At 43.6% G+C, this 17370-nt stretch overlaps 1 protein-coding gene across 2 annotated transcripts in view; it reads right to left on the bottom strand.

Annotated features, from left to right (window-relative positions):
• LOC135914606 (uncharacterized) overlaps positions 1-14549 on the bottom strand; it is a 30540-nt gene extending 15991 nt beyond the window's left edge. The window contains exons 1-2 of one of the 2 annotated variants that reach the window (XM_065447532.2): positions 14377-14549; positions 411-565 (exon numbers count right to left, since the gene is read on the bottom strand). In XM_065447532.2, coding sequence (XP_065303604.1) covers positions 411-565; positions 14377-14487 — 266 coding nt within the window. In that variant the 5' untranslated portion in view covers positions 14488-14549. The remainder of the gene's footprint in view (positions 1-410; positions 566-14376) is intronic. The other variant, XM_070525272.1, reaches the window with a different exon arrangement.
• Between the last annotated feature and the right edge of the window lie 2821 nt (positions 14550-17370).

Here is a 17370-nt window from a genome sequence, read left to right as displayed (position 1 = left end):
AATGTGTTGTAGTTCGATGTGTCGTGCCTGCCGTCGCCATTCTTCCCTCGAGAAGCATCACACATCGGCTTCGTGCCCATGACATCGCTGCCTAGGTGTCTGACATGGCGCATACACCTAAATTGGTTGCATTTCGGCATAGTTCCTAATCGCTTGAGTGCATAAGCATGAAAAATGTGTGACATTGTAACTGGAATATTTGTTTTGGGCAAACACATACTTTGGATCAGGTTGTACGCGGCACACACCGAAAGTAAACACTTGTGTGCGTCGCCGTTTGTCCTATAGCATTTAGTTAACGCCGCTTGACTACAGCTTCGCTTCACATAGATTTCAACATGTATGTTGTATCTGCAGGACTTTTATTTTATTATTTAGAAGTGCTGGTGACGAAAAGCTCTTATACATACGGAGGGCCATCGACGCCTCCGAGATGCGTTCGCAGGGCAACCACGATTGTATCGTGGCGAAGAGCTGCCGTCTTTATCGCAGAATGGCAGCGATTCCTGGTGGTGATATTGTAATTTCGAGAGACGATGTACATCCTCTCTGTGATGCTTGTCATCTGAAATGCAGCAGCATATGACAATGAAGTCTTTAGAAAGAGAATGAGATGCAGAAAGAAACTCTAGTTTCATCAGGCACTGGGAGGAATAGGATCCCTGTTCTGAGTGGAACCCTCACTCCAGGACCCCAACGTCGTTGGCAACATTTTCCTCCCTAGTAATGACTTTTTGCTGGTCTGCCAACGTCAAGCCGATCAGGGCACATCTGAACAACGCGTCACATCCGTCGCATTGCCAAAGCTACGTAAAACTGACTTTGCCTCGTTCCACATACAGCACGCTTCAGTGTATAAAAAAGGCGTTTTGTGTTAAAAGGCAACTATGGCGTTTTTTAACCATATATAGTATTGTCATTTTCAAATGGCATTGACAGTCCTGTCAACAGTCGGGTGGTTCAAATTTGTTAGCAATTCGTCAATAACATTAACTAACCAATTCGCGAGATACCAAAACCGAAACGGGTAGCTGCATTGAGTGACGTCACGATGCGTCGTTGATGTCAGATCCTGCACAACCATAATGTAAACACGCAGAATGCGTGTCAAACACGCAGTACAAGTCAGGCTAACGACAAAGAAGCGAAGCTGATGATGTCTCTTGGTGACACAGAGAGCTTTTACAGATTTCTCGAACTAGACAGCGTCAATTTAAGCGACGAGTTCAGCGACAGTCGCGGCGTAGTCTCTGATGTCACAAACGGAGGGTGGGCAGTAAAAAGTCATGAGTCGGGAACACCGACCAATCTTTCATATTCATTTTCAGGGAAACTGAATGACTAGCGGCCATATTGTTTCGCCCAGATAATCAGGGTTCAAAGGAGAACGTATATTCAGAATTTTCCTAAGAACAGCGGACATCGAGAACTAGCCGGGGTTGCCGTTTAAAGAAAATCGACAGAGCCCGTCACACGATGACTATCTACGGTAACGCGGTTAGCAATAAAGCACTATAGCTACACAACTTATTGCCGCCGTTGAAACATCTTAAGTATCAGGGCCTACTGCAGCGGGACTTCCCCTCTAGGGGAGGGCCACTCTGCGCAATCTAGGGGCGTCACCGGGAAACCTGTGTGGGGCCTCCGATATGTGTGGCACGCTGGTAGATGCGTTGAGAAAGGCGTCACGTAGCAGCCGGGATCCCTTCACACGCTACTTGCTGGACACTCTGCGCCATCTAGGGACCCTGCCGAGAAATCCGCGCGTGGTCTCAGGGACAAGATGCGGACATCCAGTGACACATATTGATTGATCCAAGTTGGCGAGTGATTCATTGAAGAGCTACACACACCCAGGGCATTCACGGTGCAGCTCACTAAAGGGCTGGCGTGAAAGATGTTCATTGAAATGCGGCGCAGCTAGCTAAAGTGCCGGGCTTCTGTCGTTCAGGAAGCCGCGTGATGTAGGCAAGATTCTTCCAAGAGCGACAGACATTTCAAGCGTTTTCTAATGGTACGTTCTGTTGGTCGAAAGGCCAGCCAGCCTGCTCTCCCTCTGCAGACGCTGTACTGGATATCGGGGCCGTGTCCACGCTAGATGCTGCTTAGATTTCGCTCAAAAGGATCTTATTTTTTTGTCATTAGAGAGTGGCAGATTCCTCGCGGCCATTGCCCAAGTTGACGTCAAAGACGTTCATCGAAGAGCGGCACACACCTACTAGCACGTGCCTAGTTACACAAGTTGGCATCAAATAGGTTCATTGAAAACTAATACACGCCGAGTGGCACATACCCAGTGCTCCAAATGAGCGTGAAAGAGATTCATTGAAGAGCGGTATATGCCCGTGCCAAATACCATTCCCACATCTACGATGACCAATGAAAACTAAAATAACTTTTGGGGTTTTACGTTCAAAAAGCACGATATGATTATGAAGCACGCTATAGGGGGGACTCATGATTATTTTCACTATCGGGTTTTTTTTTTAACGTGCCGCCGATGTAGGGGACATGGGCGTTTTTGTATTTCGGCCCCATCGAAATGCGGCCGCTGCGAACGGGATTCAATCCCGCGAATCGTGCTTAGGCCGTGCAACACCGTAGCCGCTGGGCCAGCACCACGGGTCCCGGTGATCCATGTAGGTAGCATAGAGGTTCGTTGAAGAGGGACACATAGGTACACATTGCCACACACCAAGGGACACAAGTTTGCCCGACCGTTCGTTTTGAGCTCTATTCCCTCAGCGCAGAAACCCGACGCGCTACCCATTCGACCATGGACTACCGAGAGACCCAGATTTGCGGGAAAATTGTTAGAGACATATGTAACTTGGACACGGCAGTGCCACAAGAGTGCAGACGTCTTAGCCGCTGTCCTTCTTCATGCAGCTTGCTGTCGTCCTATTCCTTATCGGTGGGGGTGCGCGCACCGGGCTGCTACCGGAGATGACCAACGGAATGCATATAAATAACACCGGTTTCCACGCGCCAGATTTCTCCTACCACCCGTGCTGGAAGAACTGGCCACGTTGTTCGGCTGCCGACGCGCCATGCTGGACACATGATCGGCATCGAGCGCCATCTATACAAACGGCTACACATGGTCTTTCTTAACTACCGGGAGCCATTGGGCACGGCAGTATCACAAGAATGGAGACGTCTAACTCGCTGTCCTTTTTCATGCAGGTGAGGAGGCGTCACGATAAGTGTTTTAGATCTAGTAAACCCTTTCTTTTGGTGCTGCCGGGCCCGCGGCTTGTTGTGGCAGTTGCCGATGTTGTATTTTTATGGAGACTTCTTTTAGTATATGGGGATATAGAAGAGAATCCAGGTCCCGAGTTAAGCCAGATCGCTAAACAATTAAAGGATATCGCAACCGATATAAAAAATATCAAAGAACATCGGCCAACCGAAATTGAAAAGTAGATAGACGCTTTCTCCAAACTGGAAGAAACGTAATATCATGCGAAAAGAACATATTGCAGTTGGAAAAACAAACTTTTAAGAGGTTAGAAAGCAGGGTTTATGATTTAGAAAACCACAGCAGAAGATCAAATTTTATTGTTTACGGACTTCCCGAGGTTGAGGGTGAGAACAGCTCTACATTGGAACACAGCGTCAATCAAATAATCGTCAAGGGTACCCTTGGCTTGGAGCCAGTTGCCATCGAACGAATACATTGCTTAGGCAGGCCGAATAAAGATAAAAACAGCACGGTCATCTTAAAGCTACGTGACTCAAGTAACGAATCATGCGATACTGAAGAAAAACTACAAATTCAAGAACACTAAGTACTCTATAGGTAAAGACTTCAGTCGTAGGGTGCGGGAAAAAGAGGAGAAAACTCTGGGAAAGAACTAAATCAAACCGTGACAAAGGTGGAAAAGTATTCCTATTCTTTGATTAACTGTACATAAACGACAGCACGTTTTTCTGGGATGACGAAAGAGACGTGGGTGTCACAGTTTGAAAAAATGCCGTAAGAAATCGACCAGTAACTGGAAGCCACAAGCATTCACAGAAATAACACTGCTAAATGGTAATGCGAGAATTATTGTAAATAAAACTGAATCATTAGAAAACCTGTTAGTCGAGCACAGCCCTGATATTGTTGCTATTACTGAAACATGGCTTTCACCAGAAATATACAGCCACGAAATAGCACCCCTAAATTACTCAGTTATCTGTAAAGATCGACCAATTCGAGGCGGTGGTGTAGCACTGCTTCTTAAGAAGTCCTTACCCTTTGTGTTGATGTCCGACGTTCCAGCTGTCGAGGCTGTGTTCTCCAGGATTATGTGCGATAATTTTGCTATACTTACTGGTTGCTTTTACAGACCTCCTCTTTCTGGTCCCGAAAGTGTTATTATTGTACAGGAGTTTATGCCGAAGCATGCTAGCAACCGAATTATTCTGATGGGAGACTTCAATTTACCTGATATTTACTGAAATACCATGCACCACACTTCACTTTCATCAAATTCGCTCATCGATTCGATGCTCAATTTCAGGCTTCATCAAGTTGTAACCTCTCCTACGCGAACACAAGGAACAAGCGATAACGTCCTAGACTTAATGTATATCAGTGACAACTTCCCCTTTGGTCTACTGAACTCGGAGATCATAAACGGTATCTCAGACCACAACATACCAAAATGCCTGCAGCCCCTCGGATGCACTGCAACAGCCAAAACTAATAAAATTATCGCCCCTAATTTTGAAGAAGCTGACGATTTCGCTATGCTAACCTATTTAGCGCACGAACACCAAGAATTTAACGAAATTGCCAACGATAGGTCTGCTCACGTCAGTAATCTCTGGCTTCATTTCAAGCGTGTAGTTTCGCACGGCATGCGTCATTAGATGCCGAAAAAAAGTAAAAAAATCAAACAAACAAAATCCTTAGATAACACGCAATATAATTCACGTCAAGCGGAGAATGAAACGCTTGCGGCGTAGCATGAAAAAGAACGGTGAAAGTACAAAAAAATTGTTTTCTGCGCTGCCGACGAAACCAAGATAAAGACTAAGCTTGCGAAGCGTATATATTTCAATGAAACATTGCCTAACCTTATCAACCACAACCCTAATCGATTTTGGAACTTTTTTCGCACGCGCCCCGCAGCGACACCAGTCGTCCACGCCGGAAAAACTGGCACTCGCTGATGAATTTAACCAAGACTTTTAATCAGTTTTACTAAAGATAACGACACCATTCCATATTTGCCACCGTCACCATTCCCCACTATTGGCACATTAACAGTAAACGACTCCGGAATACCTAAGCAGTTACTTGAGTTAGTCCTGCAGAAAGTAAGCGGTGCCGATCACGTTCCCAATGAGTTCTTGAAAAAATATGCTGAATGTAACAGTAAATATCTTGGCCTTATTTACCGCAAGTCACTTTCGACGTCAGACTTACCTGAAGGTTGGAAAATTGCCAAAATTGTACCGATTCATGAGTCAGGCGGTACTAACATGCCATCTCATTACAGACCAATTTCACTTACCAGCACACCACGTAAAATTTTGGAACACATTATTCTCAAACACTTAACGGCATATTTTCGAAGAATATATTGTAGTAGATGTTCAACATGGTTTTAGAAGAGGTTTGTCAGCAGTCACTCAGCTAACAGAGGTGGTACACAATCTTGCTTTAAGTATTAATAATCATAATCAAACTGACCTGCTTTTACTAGATTTCAGTAAAGCGTTTGGTTGTGTGTGCCAAACTAAACTAGCTGCCAAAAACAGCTGTGATTGGCAATGGACCCGTTAGTGCATGGATCAAAGCTTTTTATCTCACCGATCCCAATTTGTCGTCATCGAAAACATCACATCTGCTCCGGTGCCTGTCACATCAGGGGTGCCACATGGCTCAGTAATACGTCCGCTGTTATTTTTGGCTTTCATCAATGACATTACAACAAAAAGATAACATTGATTGCAATATTAAACTGTTTGCAGACGACTGCATAATATGCAGAGAAATACGTAATCACCAGGTTCAAGTTCTGCTCAATAATGCACTAGCAAAAATAACCGATTGGTGTGATAACTGCCAAATGACCATTAATACAAACAAAACAGTTTGTATGACAGTAACGCGAAAAAAGCACTCATCGCTTTTCCACTAGACACTTAACGGCAGCCTCGTACCTAGAGTTCAACAGCATGAGTATCTTGGTCAACATTAACGTCCGACCTTAACTGGACATCACATATTAACAACATTACTTCTTGTGCATTACGAAAACTCTTTTTTCTCAAAAGGTGCCTGCGGTTGGCACGAACTAACGTCAAACTTTTAACTTACATTACATTTGTAAGACCTGTCCTTGAGTATGCTAATGTCGTATGGTTCCCGTACGCAATACAAACATATATAAACTGGAAAGGATCCAGAGAAAGGCAGTTAGGTTTATCAACCGAAAATACCGGCGCAGTGATTCCACTACTCTTCTCCTAACACAGTCAGGGCTTGCAACTATTGGCTGTTTGAGCAAAACGAGCCTGTGTAAAATTTCTGCGTCAAATACTACACAGCTGACTAAAAATAAATGCCTCTGCGTACGTTACCTTTTCTAAATCCCACGTACTTAGTCATAATCATCCATATACACTAAACGAGTCCCTTTGTATTAACAGTACTTTTCAGTCTTCCTTTTCCCCCCGTGTTGTTCGTGAGCGGAATAACCTAGATGTATCTATAACTAAAACAGTATCACAGTGTGATTTTGCTAGGTTATTGGAAGATGAAATAAGAAGTTAGGAAGGAATCGTTCTTGCGCACATATAATCGTCAGAACTCCCATTTTCGTGACTAAAGCTAAACACTTACCTCCTTTGTTTCTTTCTTTGTTTTTATAACATTGTAATAATTTTCACGTACATGTAACCTGAAGTGTACTATTTATATGAGTTGTTCTTGTTATTCATATTATTAGTGTTGTAAAATTGCGCATTGAACCTGTCTGATGTTTTTGCATTCCATTTGCATGTTTGATGTTCTTACCATTCGGTATATAAAACATGCATTGTATGTATAATCATATGCCCACCTGCCATGGTCTCGATGTGAGACTGACAGTATGTTAAATAAATAAATAAATAAATAAATAAATAAATAAATAAATAAATAAGTGTAGTAACATAGATAGGTAGGTGGATAGTCAATAGATAGATAGATAGATAGATAGATAGATAGATAGATAGATAGATAGATAGATAGATAGATAGATAGATAGATAGATAGATAGATAGATAGATAGATAGATAGATAGATAGATAGATAGATAGATAGTCCCCAGATATTCTCTGAAGTACCCTGAGAATGCTCATGAATTCAAAGGAAGTGGAACAACAGTGCCTTGTCACCGCACGTTGAACTATCTATTTGTTGTTGGAACCAACAAAATCTGTTACAAGTGGAAGTGCATTGCGACATTACTAGCTCCGTTTGCTGTTTTGAAATGTGCGTGCTAAAGCAAAAAAATTTGACAAGTGTTACACTGTGCTAGAAGGGAAACTTGGGCGACTTGGGGGTGATTCATGTTTTCGCAAACAGCGCTAAGCGCCCAAGGATTTAGGCAAAGTACAGCGCCGGTGTCGCGTTCGTCTTTACCTAAGTCCTTATCCGTTCAGCGCTGCTACATTCCAAAACAAGTGTTGCACGTTTGCAAAGCGTTAAGACGAAAGCGTGATTGCGAACTTGGAACACTTCTTGTGATGATTAAAACAGGTTTATGAAGAATTGTGACCACTCCATCGGAGCGCACGGTAAAACACGCCGAAATCGCCACAGCTACTGATAGAGGGTCGTTGGCGTCAGCGCCTTCGAAGAGGGAGGGGCAGAATGAAAATACTGGCGTGATGAGCGGCGTCGGTGCCAGCACTGGAAGACGGCGGTAATGAACGCACGAGCAGTGTCATGAGTGCGTTTCTGTGACTACGCGTGACGTGTGGAATCAGGCACGCGGTAGGCACATCCTTAGTACGCCAGAGCCATGGAGCAGCCGTAGCTTCAGGGAAGTGTGCATGTCTCGGACCCGGAGGCTTGGGTTCGATTTCCACCTAGGCCTAAACATGCCAAATTTTATTTTCAAGGCCACTAATTGACGTTGTTTACAGGAACCTCCCTGAGAAGTGTGATGTTTGCCGGAGCATTTGTAGACGTGATTTTACTATTTCTGGCGTCGGGCGCTTTTCGCCGTGGTGCAGTTTCGCCAAGGGCACCACCAACGTAGACGCTTACGGCTTTTGTCTTAATAAGTTAAAAATCCGAAGACACCTAAGAACTTTTTAAGGCGAAATTCTGATGTGACTTGTTTCAATGGCTTCTACCCGAATAAGCGGCATCTAGTCTTGTGATGCAAATAATCAGTGATGCAAAAATATTATCTCGAATGGCTCATAGCCGCGCAAGCAAGCAACGATGCAATGTCTAAATATGATTCAAGAAATGACAGAAAGAAAGAGAGAGAGACGGAAAGAAAGAGCGACAGAACCTTTCGGTAGGGCATTAGGTGCTCGAAGATGTCACTGTAGTTCGACCTACAGCGCCATACGCTTACTTCACACTAGGCTCGTTATGTGTTGCAAGAAGACCAATGCCTTGCGACGTGTGCAGCAGACTTCCACCTTTACGTGTAGGGCAACAAGTTTTAGAACTTTATGAGTTGTGAATGCGAAAGCATTAATGTTCAATTAGGCACTGCTGAGGGGTCCTTCGAGTTGCAAACCTCTCGTGGGCAAGCGAAGACGTTTTGAGTTGGCCTTACGGAGGCGCAGTTGGAAGGTAGGCGAGAGCTTACGCGGCAAGGAACTCGCGGATAACGCAGGTTGCCGATGGAGAGAGCAAGGGCGCTTCGGCGTCACACCGTTGTCTTCTCTCCTCACGCAACATCTGGCCTGATAGTGCGGCAACAGCTGTTCCCGTTCGCCCGCTCTGCTTCGACAAGGCGCGCTCTTGCCACGGCGTCTTTTACAGCGAAACATGGTGAAGCCGTTTATTCGGACCCTGTGCCATCGATGTCGGACTTCGCTAACAAAGGCACACGTGACCTAGCGGGAGATGAAAATGAGAGCTCAGCAGGGGGAAGAGATGATGTATCGAGCGACCCCTTTCCCCCTGTGAGAATGCTATTCTATACGCGAATCTTAAGCGGTTGTCACACGGTGCACTTTCGGTGATTGACCCAGATAAGCACCGAATTTATTGACGATTCATTCCATCCTGCCGCGAAAAATACAAATGTTATGCCGGCGCTTTGTGGCCAAGGAACAGTGCCTAGCGATTGAAACACGAGAATAGGAGCGCGTGGCTGCCAGCACTTTTTAAGCCACGAAGAAATGCCGGCAAACACGTCCATCCTCAAACCAATCTAGCAAATCGTCAAAACGATTGCAGCGCCCGAATCTCCAGTGCTGGCCTTTGCGCCCAATGTACGGAGCTTTGTGTTAGTGGTTCCGCACATTTCACCAAAGCTACAACTATGGGAAGACCACGAATAGTGCGTACTCCCGAATAAGAAGTTCCCTACCACGAGCACCTGCGAGAGTTGGCTCGTGAACGGGCCCGTCGTCGTAAGGCCGGCCCCGGAGCTGCGCACCAGAGATGCCGAGTTTAAATGGTGTCTCCGCGAGGCCAATCCCAAAGTCCGCCCCCGAGACGCGCAAACACATCGGCAGCGTCGGGAGGCCGATACCGAGATGCGCCATGTAAATCACCGCCCACACAGAAACCTCACACGAAAGAAAGAAGATAAAAAAAGAAAAAAAAACTGGGAGAACCGCAAGAAAGCCCTCCTAAAGCTTGCTCACCACGGGAAGCACGAAAAAGCGAAGTTCAATTGAAAGAATGGTGAAACAAAAGATTTCCAATATAGACTGCTCGCGAACTTTGACTTGCATGGTGTAACACTCGATGTAACTAAAACAGCTTCGCTGTTCGACCATGCTCACGGACTGCAAGGGGCGGTGATTTTTTAAAGCATGAGATGCTTTGAGCTCCCGTCGTCGGCGACCTTCAAGTCACCTTGAGCCAAAGCCAGAGTCGTTATCCAGGCAAGTTGCGAGACGAAAGCGAGATCATGCGGGCAACCAGCCAAAACGTTAAAGAAATGCACCTTCTGACGCCAACCCTTAAAAAATGAATAAATGAGGTTTTAAATTTAAATCAAGATGTGAGATTTAAAATATAGCATTTTGATTTTTAATCGAAGGTCAGCTTCTTTTGGCAATCCAGCTCAAATAAGCAGGTTCTTCTATTGGCCCCAGGCGATGTAAAAAAAAATTCTGGTAATGTTAAAAAAAGAACACGTGGTATGTGACACGGGTTTGATTGCGGCCAGCACCGGGTACATATTCAAGAATTGATTTTGTCATTTTTTGTCTTACACCATAGCCCAAATTGACTTCAAAGAGATGAATCGAATAGTGGCACGTGATCAGTGTACCAAGTCGGTGTCAATGGTGTTGATTGAAGATGGGCACATCATCAGTGATCAGACGCGCTCAGTTACCACAACAGGTGTCAAAGAGGTCATTCGAAGAGTGCGACATGATTAGTGCCGGAAGCTGACGTGGCACATTGAAGAGTCGCACAGAGCCAGTGACTCGCACTCAGTGACCGAAATACTTTTGAACATGGTTCCCTCTGCGCAGAAGCCAGATTGATTTAACCTGCCGACCATAGATTACCCTGCGACAGAGCTTGATTGGAAAACTGTTAGACATAAACATGCAAGCATAGAAGCACCTAGGAAAGTGCGCGAAGTATTTCAAAGATGGTAATAATTAATTAAACGACCTCCTCTACCCTGCGGTCAGTACTTCGACCGTGAACTGGGTAGATAAAAGAGCGCAACGGTTTTTCGGGCGCGCCACTGCGTGCAGCTGCGCAAACGACTTGATGCAACACCTATTTAGCGAATGTGAAAGCTGCGCGTGATTGTTGCGTTCATGCGAACCAGGCTCGCGCTTACGGGCTTTGTGACTCGGGCTGCACTGTTACGCTTACGATAGCTCAAAATAGTTGCAAACAATGAGCTAGAATCAAACAGGCTACTGCGAAGAAAACCCATCGCCAGAGGACCCACATATTGGGTTAGAGGACCAAGCGGAAGGGAGGATGAGGCGGGCAAAAACCCGGCAGAACCGCTGCACAGCTACAACGAAATCATCGATCACTACAAACTCGGCAGACAGAAATTTCAACAAGGACCTAAAGAATTAGGCAAAAAAAAAAGACAGGAATAGGTATGGAGGAGGCTTGAAATGTTCACGTTTCCAACGCCAACCTCTATGCACAGAATTTATCAAGAGATCTCCGATCCTTCGCGGCGGCACTGCAGACGTCTTCTGCATACTTTGGCAATGCCCCAAGAAAAAAAGAGCATGCATTTATATGAAGAACGAAAATGACTTGGAGACCACCATTGTTAGCTCAGACCCGAAAACCTGCGCTGCGCTGGATGCCGCCTCAGCAAACGGGACCGAAGTCACGCCCAGCGCATGAGCGAACGTGTGTGACCAAGCCCCGCTAATCTTTCCAAATTTTGGAAATATTAGTTGCTCTCTCTCTCTCTCTCTTTATCAAAAAATAAAAAAGTCCCTCTCCAAAGCCTTTTGTAGAGATTAAGATCCTGGGATAAAATACGTGATTTTTAGGAAACCTAATGTGAACTGCGTGTGCCCTATACAATCTGTACTTTAAAGTTTATATGATATCATGGTAAACTCTATTAGGCCACGTTACATAGAATTGTTTAGGGTTGAGTGAGGTGGAAATACGACCGCTCTTATAGAAAAAGAAGGATCCTTACGTGATTTCAATGCGAATCTACGCTAACCCACCAAAAGCCAACTTGTTCTTATTTGTACCGACTTTGTTCCACGTTAATCGACCTGAATCCAGTTAAATGCATCTTAATACACTTTATGCCACCTTAATCCACTTTAATTTACCTTCATTCACTCTACTTCCCCTTAATTCACTTTATGCGACCTGAAATAAGCTGACTGTAACTTGTGATAACTTTAATTCGCTTTACATCACTGAGTCGCCTTTGTGCAGCCTAACTTAATATATTTCACTTTTATTACCCACAAGTACTACCAATGAACGTTCTTATGCCATTTGGCTTTCTTCCATACTACTACTGAGTTCACACAAGGTGCTGATGACGTCACCTCCTCCCTATTGGCTGCGCCGTCGTGCCCAAGGACGCACGCATAAGGGCGCACGTCTGCTCAGCCAGATGGCTGCAACGTGGCGTGCGCAACGACGCGCGCACTAGAAACACGTTTACTAGGAACACCTTTACAGCATGCTGAAAGCCAAACCTGTCTCTCCAACACGTGATGGCACGTCTAAACGCCCGCTCTGAAGTCAGAGCCATGGCATGGCAGCCGAGCAAGCACGCACCGAATAAAAGCTACTGGCATAGCCACTGGGAAACAAACGTCCCTGCAAACCACGATTATTGTTCCGTGATCACGACGCAATAGGTCAGGTGTTGGACCACCACTGAGCACTTCACGGAGCGTTCGCTTGCCAGGGCTGGCTGAGCGGCGTAATACTCTCTCATAACTTTTTTTTTTCTGCCTCCATGCCTTTAGTCAACCAGAAATGTGGACCCCCGGAGGCCGGATTCGATTCCCGCTGCAATCGAAATTTACGAAATTCTTTTTGAAGAAGATAATTTACTTCGTTTACAGGAACCTCCCAGAGAAATGTGACGTCAATCCGAGCATTTGTTGAAGTTTCTTCCCCCTTGACCATCAGGAATTTTTCGTACCATCCTTCATCATGTCGGATTTTCTGCCTCAGGGGACATATAATGCTTTCGCATTACTAACGTAAAAATAAGTGTGACATCAAGGAAAAATGACCGACTCAAGCACTCATTCAAAACTAGTTTCCTCTAGAACCAGAACCGAGTATATATAATCATGGAAGCAAGCGTGAGCAGAAACGAATAAATATGGAAATGGAAACGTTGTATGAAACCATAACATTGATAAGGCATTAAGAGTGTGCCGTCAGAGTTTGTTTGAAAGCACACGTTCTATCATTCATTGGTATTTAGGCTTCGTTAACAGATGCTGGACATCTAGGGACAAGGAATGCCTAGATTCATACGCAATGACATAGACTGAAGCCAGACAAATCATATAATAAATCACAGGCTTTGTATATCTAAAAACTTTCCATTTTAAATCAAGATAACTAATAATGATTTCGTGTGATTCCTCTACTTTCATTGTCTGTGATTTTATACTACTTTGGCCATTTACCTAGTTGACCGTGTTTCTGGGACAGCTGCTACTGCAGGTCCTGGAACGCCTTAAAACGATACTGAAGGCATCGGTTCTCCTTCGCCAGCAAAAGCGTCATTTCTATAATAAACATATATCCACCTCGGCTCCGCAGTGGCAGTGGAGGACGCAGCAGTACTTGGGCGTGGACCGAAACATTCTTGCTGCTGCTGTTGTCTGATAAATTTGCGCCGGTATAACGTAAAACTATTCTATTCTGTTTTTATTCCGAATCGCCCATTAGCCCATTAGCAAAATGGCTCGGGCTCTGCCAGTACGGGAAGGCACCGCACCTATACGGGCAGAGCTAGAGCCATTTTGACCCATCAGGGAGGGCTAATGACCAATTTGGAATAAAAACAGATTGGAATAGTTTCACGCCATACTGGCCCAGGGCCAGTATAACCCTGTTCGCTGTTGAAAAAATGTTGATTAGCTTCATCATTACGGTAACTCGGTAATACAGGTTTCGACACTTTCTCTATGAATCATCCACGTCATCTAATAAGGGTTTTCCTTTTGAGTATAATTCTCTAGAAGTGCCATGGTAGAAAAAGAAAGTGCTTCAATTCCCATGTTTCTTTGACGAACTGCTCAGGTGCACTTCTGCGAACCAAATCGTGCTCCCTAGGAATATATAGCACACATAATCACTTAGTAATAGCATAGTTATCTATAATCACTTAGCAAAAGGACACAAATAGTAAATACAGCACTAGAGATATGTGTTTAGTCTGCCTAGAACTATGTTTTGATTCGGTTTCACTATATAAGTGTTCAGCAACCGTTACAAATGAACACACAGCTGAGAGGATTTTTTATCTGGAGCAACTAAAGCATAGGGGATGTGCCTCTGATGAAATCTCCATATTAGGCAGGCCTTTTAAATGCTCCATTCGCTAAATTCGGGTGAAGGTCTTCTCTGGCAGCTTTAGCGAATATATGATTGAGTTCTTAATTTTCGTCTATTAATAACTCGAAAAAACTGGAATGTGTGCGTGCAGCTTCTTTGAGCGAAATAATTAAAAAAAACCTTTTGAACGTATTTCTTACGGCTTTGACGTCTTGCCACCAGGCAAATCGAGGATCTTCCTCAAAAGGTGGTGCTTCAAAACCATTTGCTACAGCAAGTGTACAGAGAGCAAGTACAGTGAAGAAACCCATTCTATCGTGCGCTCTGGCCCCGATAACAAACGACCTCAGAATGCTCAGGTAAGAAGAGATACCTTGAGTACGAAGTCAAGCGGCAGCTTGGAAAAACAACCTCTAGGAGCCATTGTATACGTGAACAAAGAGAAAAGTGTGGGCAGTTCCAAATGAGATATGGCTTGTCCAAAAGCGCGCCCCTTCTTAGAAAATGACGTAATAAGCCACTCTGAATAGGAAATAATAAAGATGACGACGATGCCACAGTTTCTAGCCGCAGCTTCAGGTAATGTGGTTGTGTAAAGCGAGCTGAATCTTTTCCGACGTTGCCGGTAATAAACTTGAATCGCGACGTTGGAGTGATGCAGAGTCAGAACAGAACCTTGACTCTGACGTCTCAGGCGTAAAAGTTTCAACACTCGACACTTTTACTTCGATAATAATAAATAGCTCAAAACTGGATTGGCTGTGTTCGTCAGTCCTTTGTCACGCCGTCGACATCATGCCCGTGCTGTTGTCTTAAGTATCAGGTAAAAAAACAGAAAATTTTGCCGAGCTTATTTTAATATCACCGTGCACTTCTGCTGTATCACCATGAGTCAAGAGAAACGAAAATGTGATTGTACGTCGTTTTCGACTTGAGATAGCGCTGATACTTAAATTCATATAAAGATGATGTCAACGACCTTTTCCAGATGTCGTGGAACTGGTAGAAAGCCTGTGTGTCCAATGTGTCATGGCGCTAAAGAACCTGGTAACATAGCGCCCCTAGCATGTCGTCGTCGGCATAATAATAATAATAATAATAATAATAATAATAATAATAATAATAATAATAATAATAATAATAATAATAATAATAATAATAATAATAATAATAATAATAATAATTATTGCCACACAATATACAAAACAACACAAGCAGGCCGGTCTAAGCCTAAGTTGGCTTGTAGGACCGTGCCAATGAATATGATAGACAAGGCAAAAGATGTACAAAAATTGATGAGAGATGAATAAAATAAAAAAGAAAAAATAAACGAAAAAAAGAAAAAAATGAAAGGCAAAAAATTAGAAGAACAAGATAACATTTATTTATCTACATATAACAAATATTGAAGAGGTAAATATTGCGATGCAAAAAAAAAGCAATGTACAAGAGGGTAATTTTACTCTAGCTGCTTTAAGATGTGTTTGAGCGTTCTTTTTGATGTCGCGTTAAATATCTCTTCTGGTAGTTTGTTAAATATGTCAGGCACATAAGCACAGCGTCTGGCCGCGCCATACCTTGTGGCTGAACGTGAAACAACATAACGGACATGTTTTCTAAGCTCCCTTGCGGCGGCACGTTTTTGTTTGAAATCCGAATTGCAGAAATGTTTAACGACAACTGTTTCTATAAGTAATGAATGGAAGTTTGGTAGCCCAAGTTCACGGAAGATGTTTGCAGATGTTACTATTGGGGAATTGTACGCAACGTTTTTAAGAATGTTTTTTATAATCCGGTCAACCCTGCATCTCCAATGATCCGAGCAAAAGCCAAAGACTGTAATGCGATACCTTAACACACTGTAACCTAGTGCCTGTGCTATAATCTTTTTTACAGACAAGGGTGCAATACTTTTGATATTAAATAACAGCCAGGCTACTGACCTCAGTTTGGAACAAATAAGTGATAAGTGATGTTGCCACGATAACTTACTATCGAAATAGACTCCGAGATATTTCACACAATCCACGTATGGAATAGGTGCGCATTTACAATGAACACAGTCTGACTCATGCAAGTAGAGAGGCAAGTTAATAACAGTAGTCTTAAGTGGGGAGCGAAAACAAACAAGTTTTGTTTTTTGGGCATTTACAACAATTCCATTATTAGAGAACCAAAGCATTGCCTTGTGCACATCGTTTTGCAACATTTCAGTGGATGTTTTATAAGAAAGGTGTTTCGCTAATAATACAGTGTCGTCACCATACTGGAATACTGAACGTTTCGAAATTGCCAAAGGGAAGTCGTTAACAAAGATATTAAACAACAATGGCGACAAAATGGACCCCTGAGGAACTCCAGCTTTTACCGACAGCTTAGTACTAAATATGCCCTTATCATCGGTAGAGACCACCTGAAATCTGTTGCTCAAATAATTTTCAAGAACTTTGTAAAAAGGCCCACGAAATCCCTAAAAATGCAGTTTACTTAACAAGATTTGATGATTCAGGGTGTCAAACGCTTTCGCTACATCTAAAAATAGCGCACATGTGAGAAGATTCTGATCAAATGCCGAAAACAGTTCATCTGAAAATTCCTCAAGCAGTGCCACAGTACCACGTCCTAAAACAAAGCCAAACTGTCGATTGGTCAGGATAGAAAATTTGTTAAGAAAAGAAGACATAGTGTGGAAAAGAAATTTTTCTAAGACCTGAGCAATAAACGGCAATATTGAAATTGGCCGATAGTTTTCAATACTATCTTTCTTCCCTGACTTGTGTAGTGGTACAATAACTGCAGTTTTTAAGCATTCTGGAGTTTCGTCACCTTCCAAAAAACCATTCAGTATATGAAGGATAATATCTGACAGCGCATTGAAATTCCTCCTGATGGTGTGTAAAGAAATTCCATCATATCCAGTGGGGCTTGTTAGGATGGAAACTGAAAATAATTGCCTCCAGATGACCCTTCAAAATCTTCGGAAGAAAAGCCGACGCAGATACGGAATGCCCTAACGGTGAAGTGCTTGTATATGGAGAGAGAGCCCTTTGGGACGCTTTAACAAAGTGCCTGTTGAAAGCATCAGCCACTTCTGTGGGAGGTTGTTGAAAAACACCGAAAATAGAACGGCTATTGGAACTCACTCCTCTGAGATTATTTACCAAAGACCAAGTTTTGCTTACATTATTTGAAGA

This window comes from Dermacentor albipictus, chromosome 9, assembly GCF_038994185.2.
Source record: "Dermacentor albipictus isolate Rhodes 1998 colony chromosome 9, USDA_Dalb.pri_finalv2, whole genome shotgun sequence".
NCBI classification, from domain to species: Eukaryota; Metazoa; Arthropoda; class Arachnida; order Ixodida; family Ixodidae; genus Dermacentor; species Dermacentor albipictus.
The sequence above is the reverse complement of the archived record's forward strand: the minus strand, read 5'-3'. Positions and strand labels throughout refer to the sequence as shown.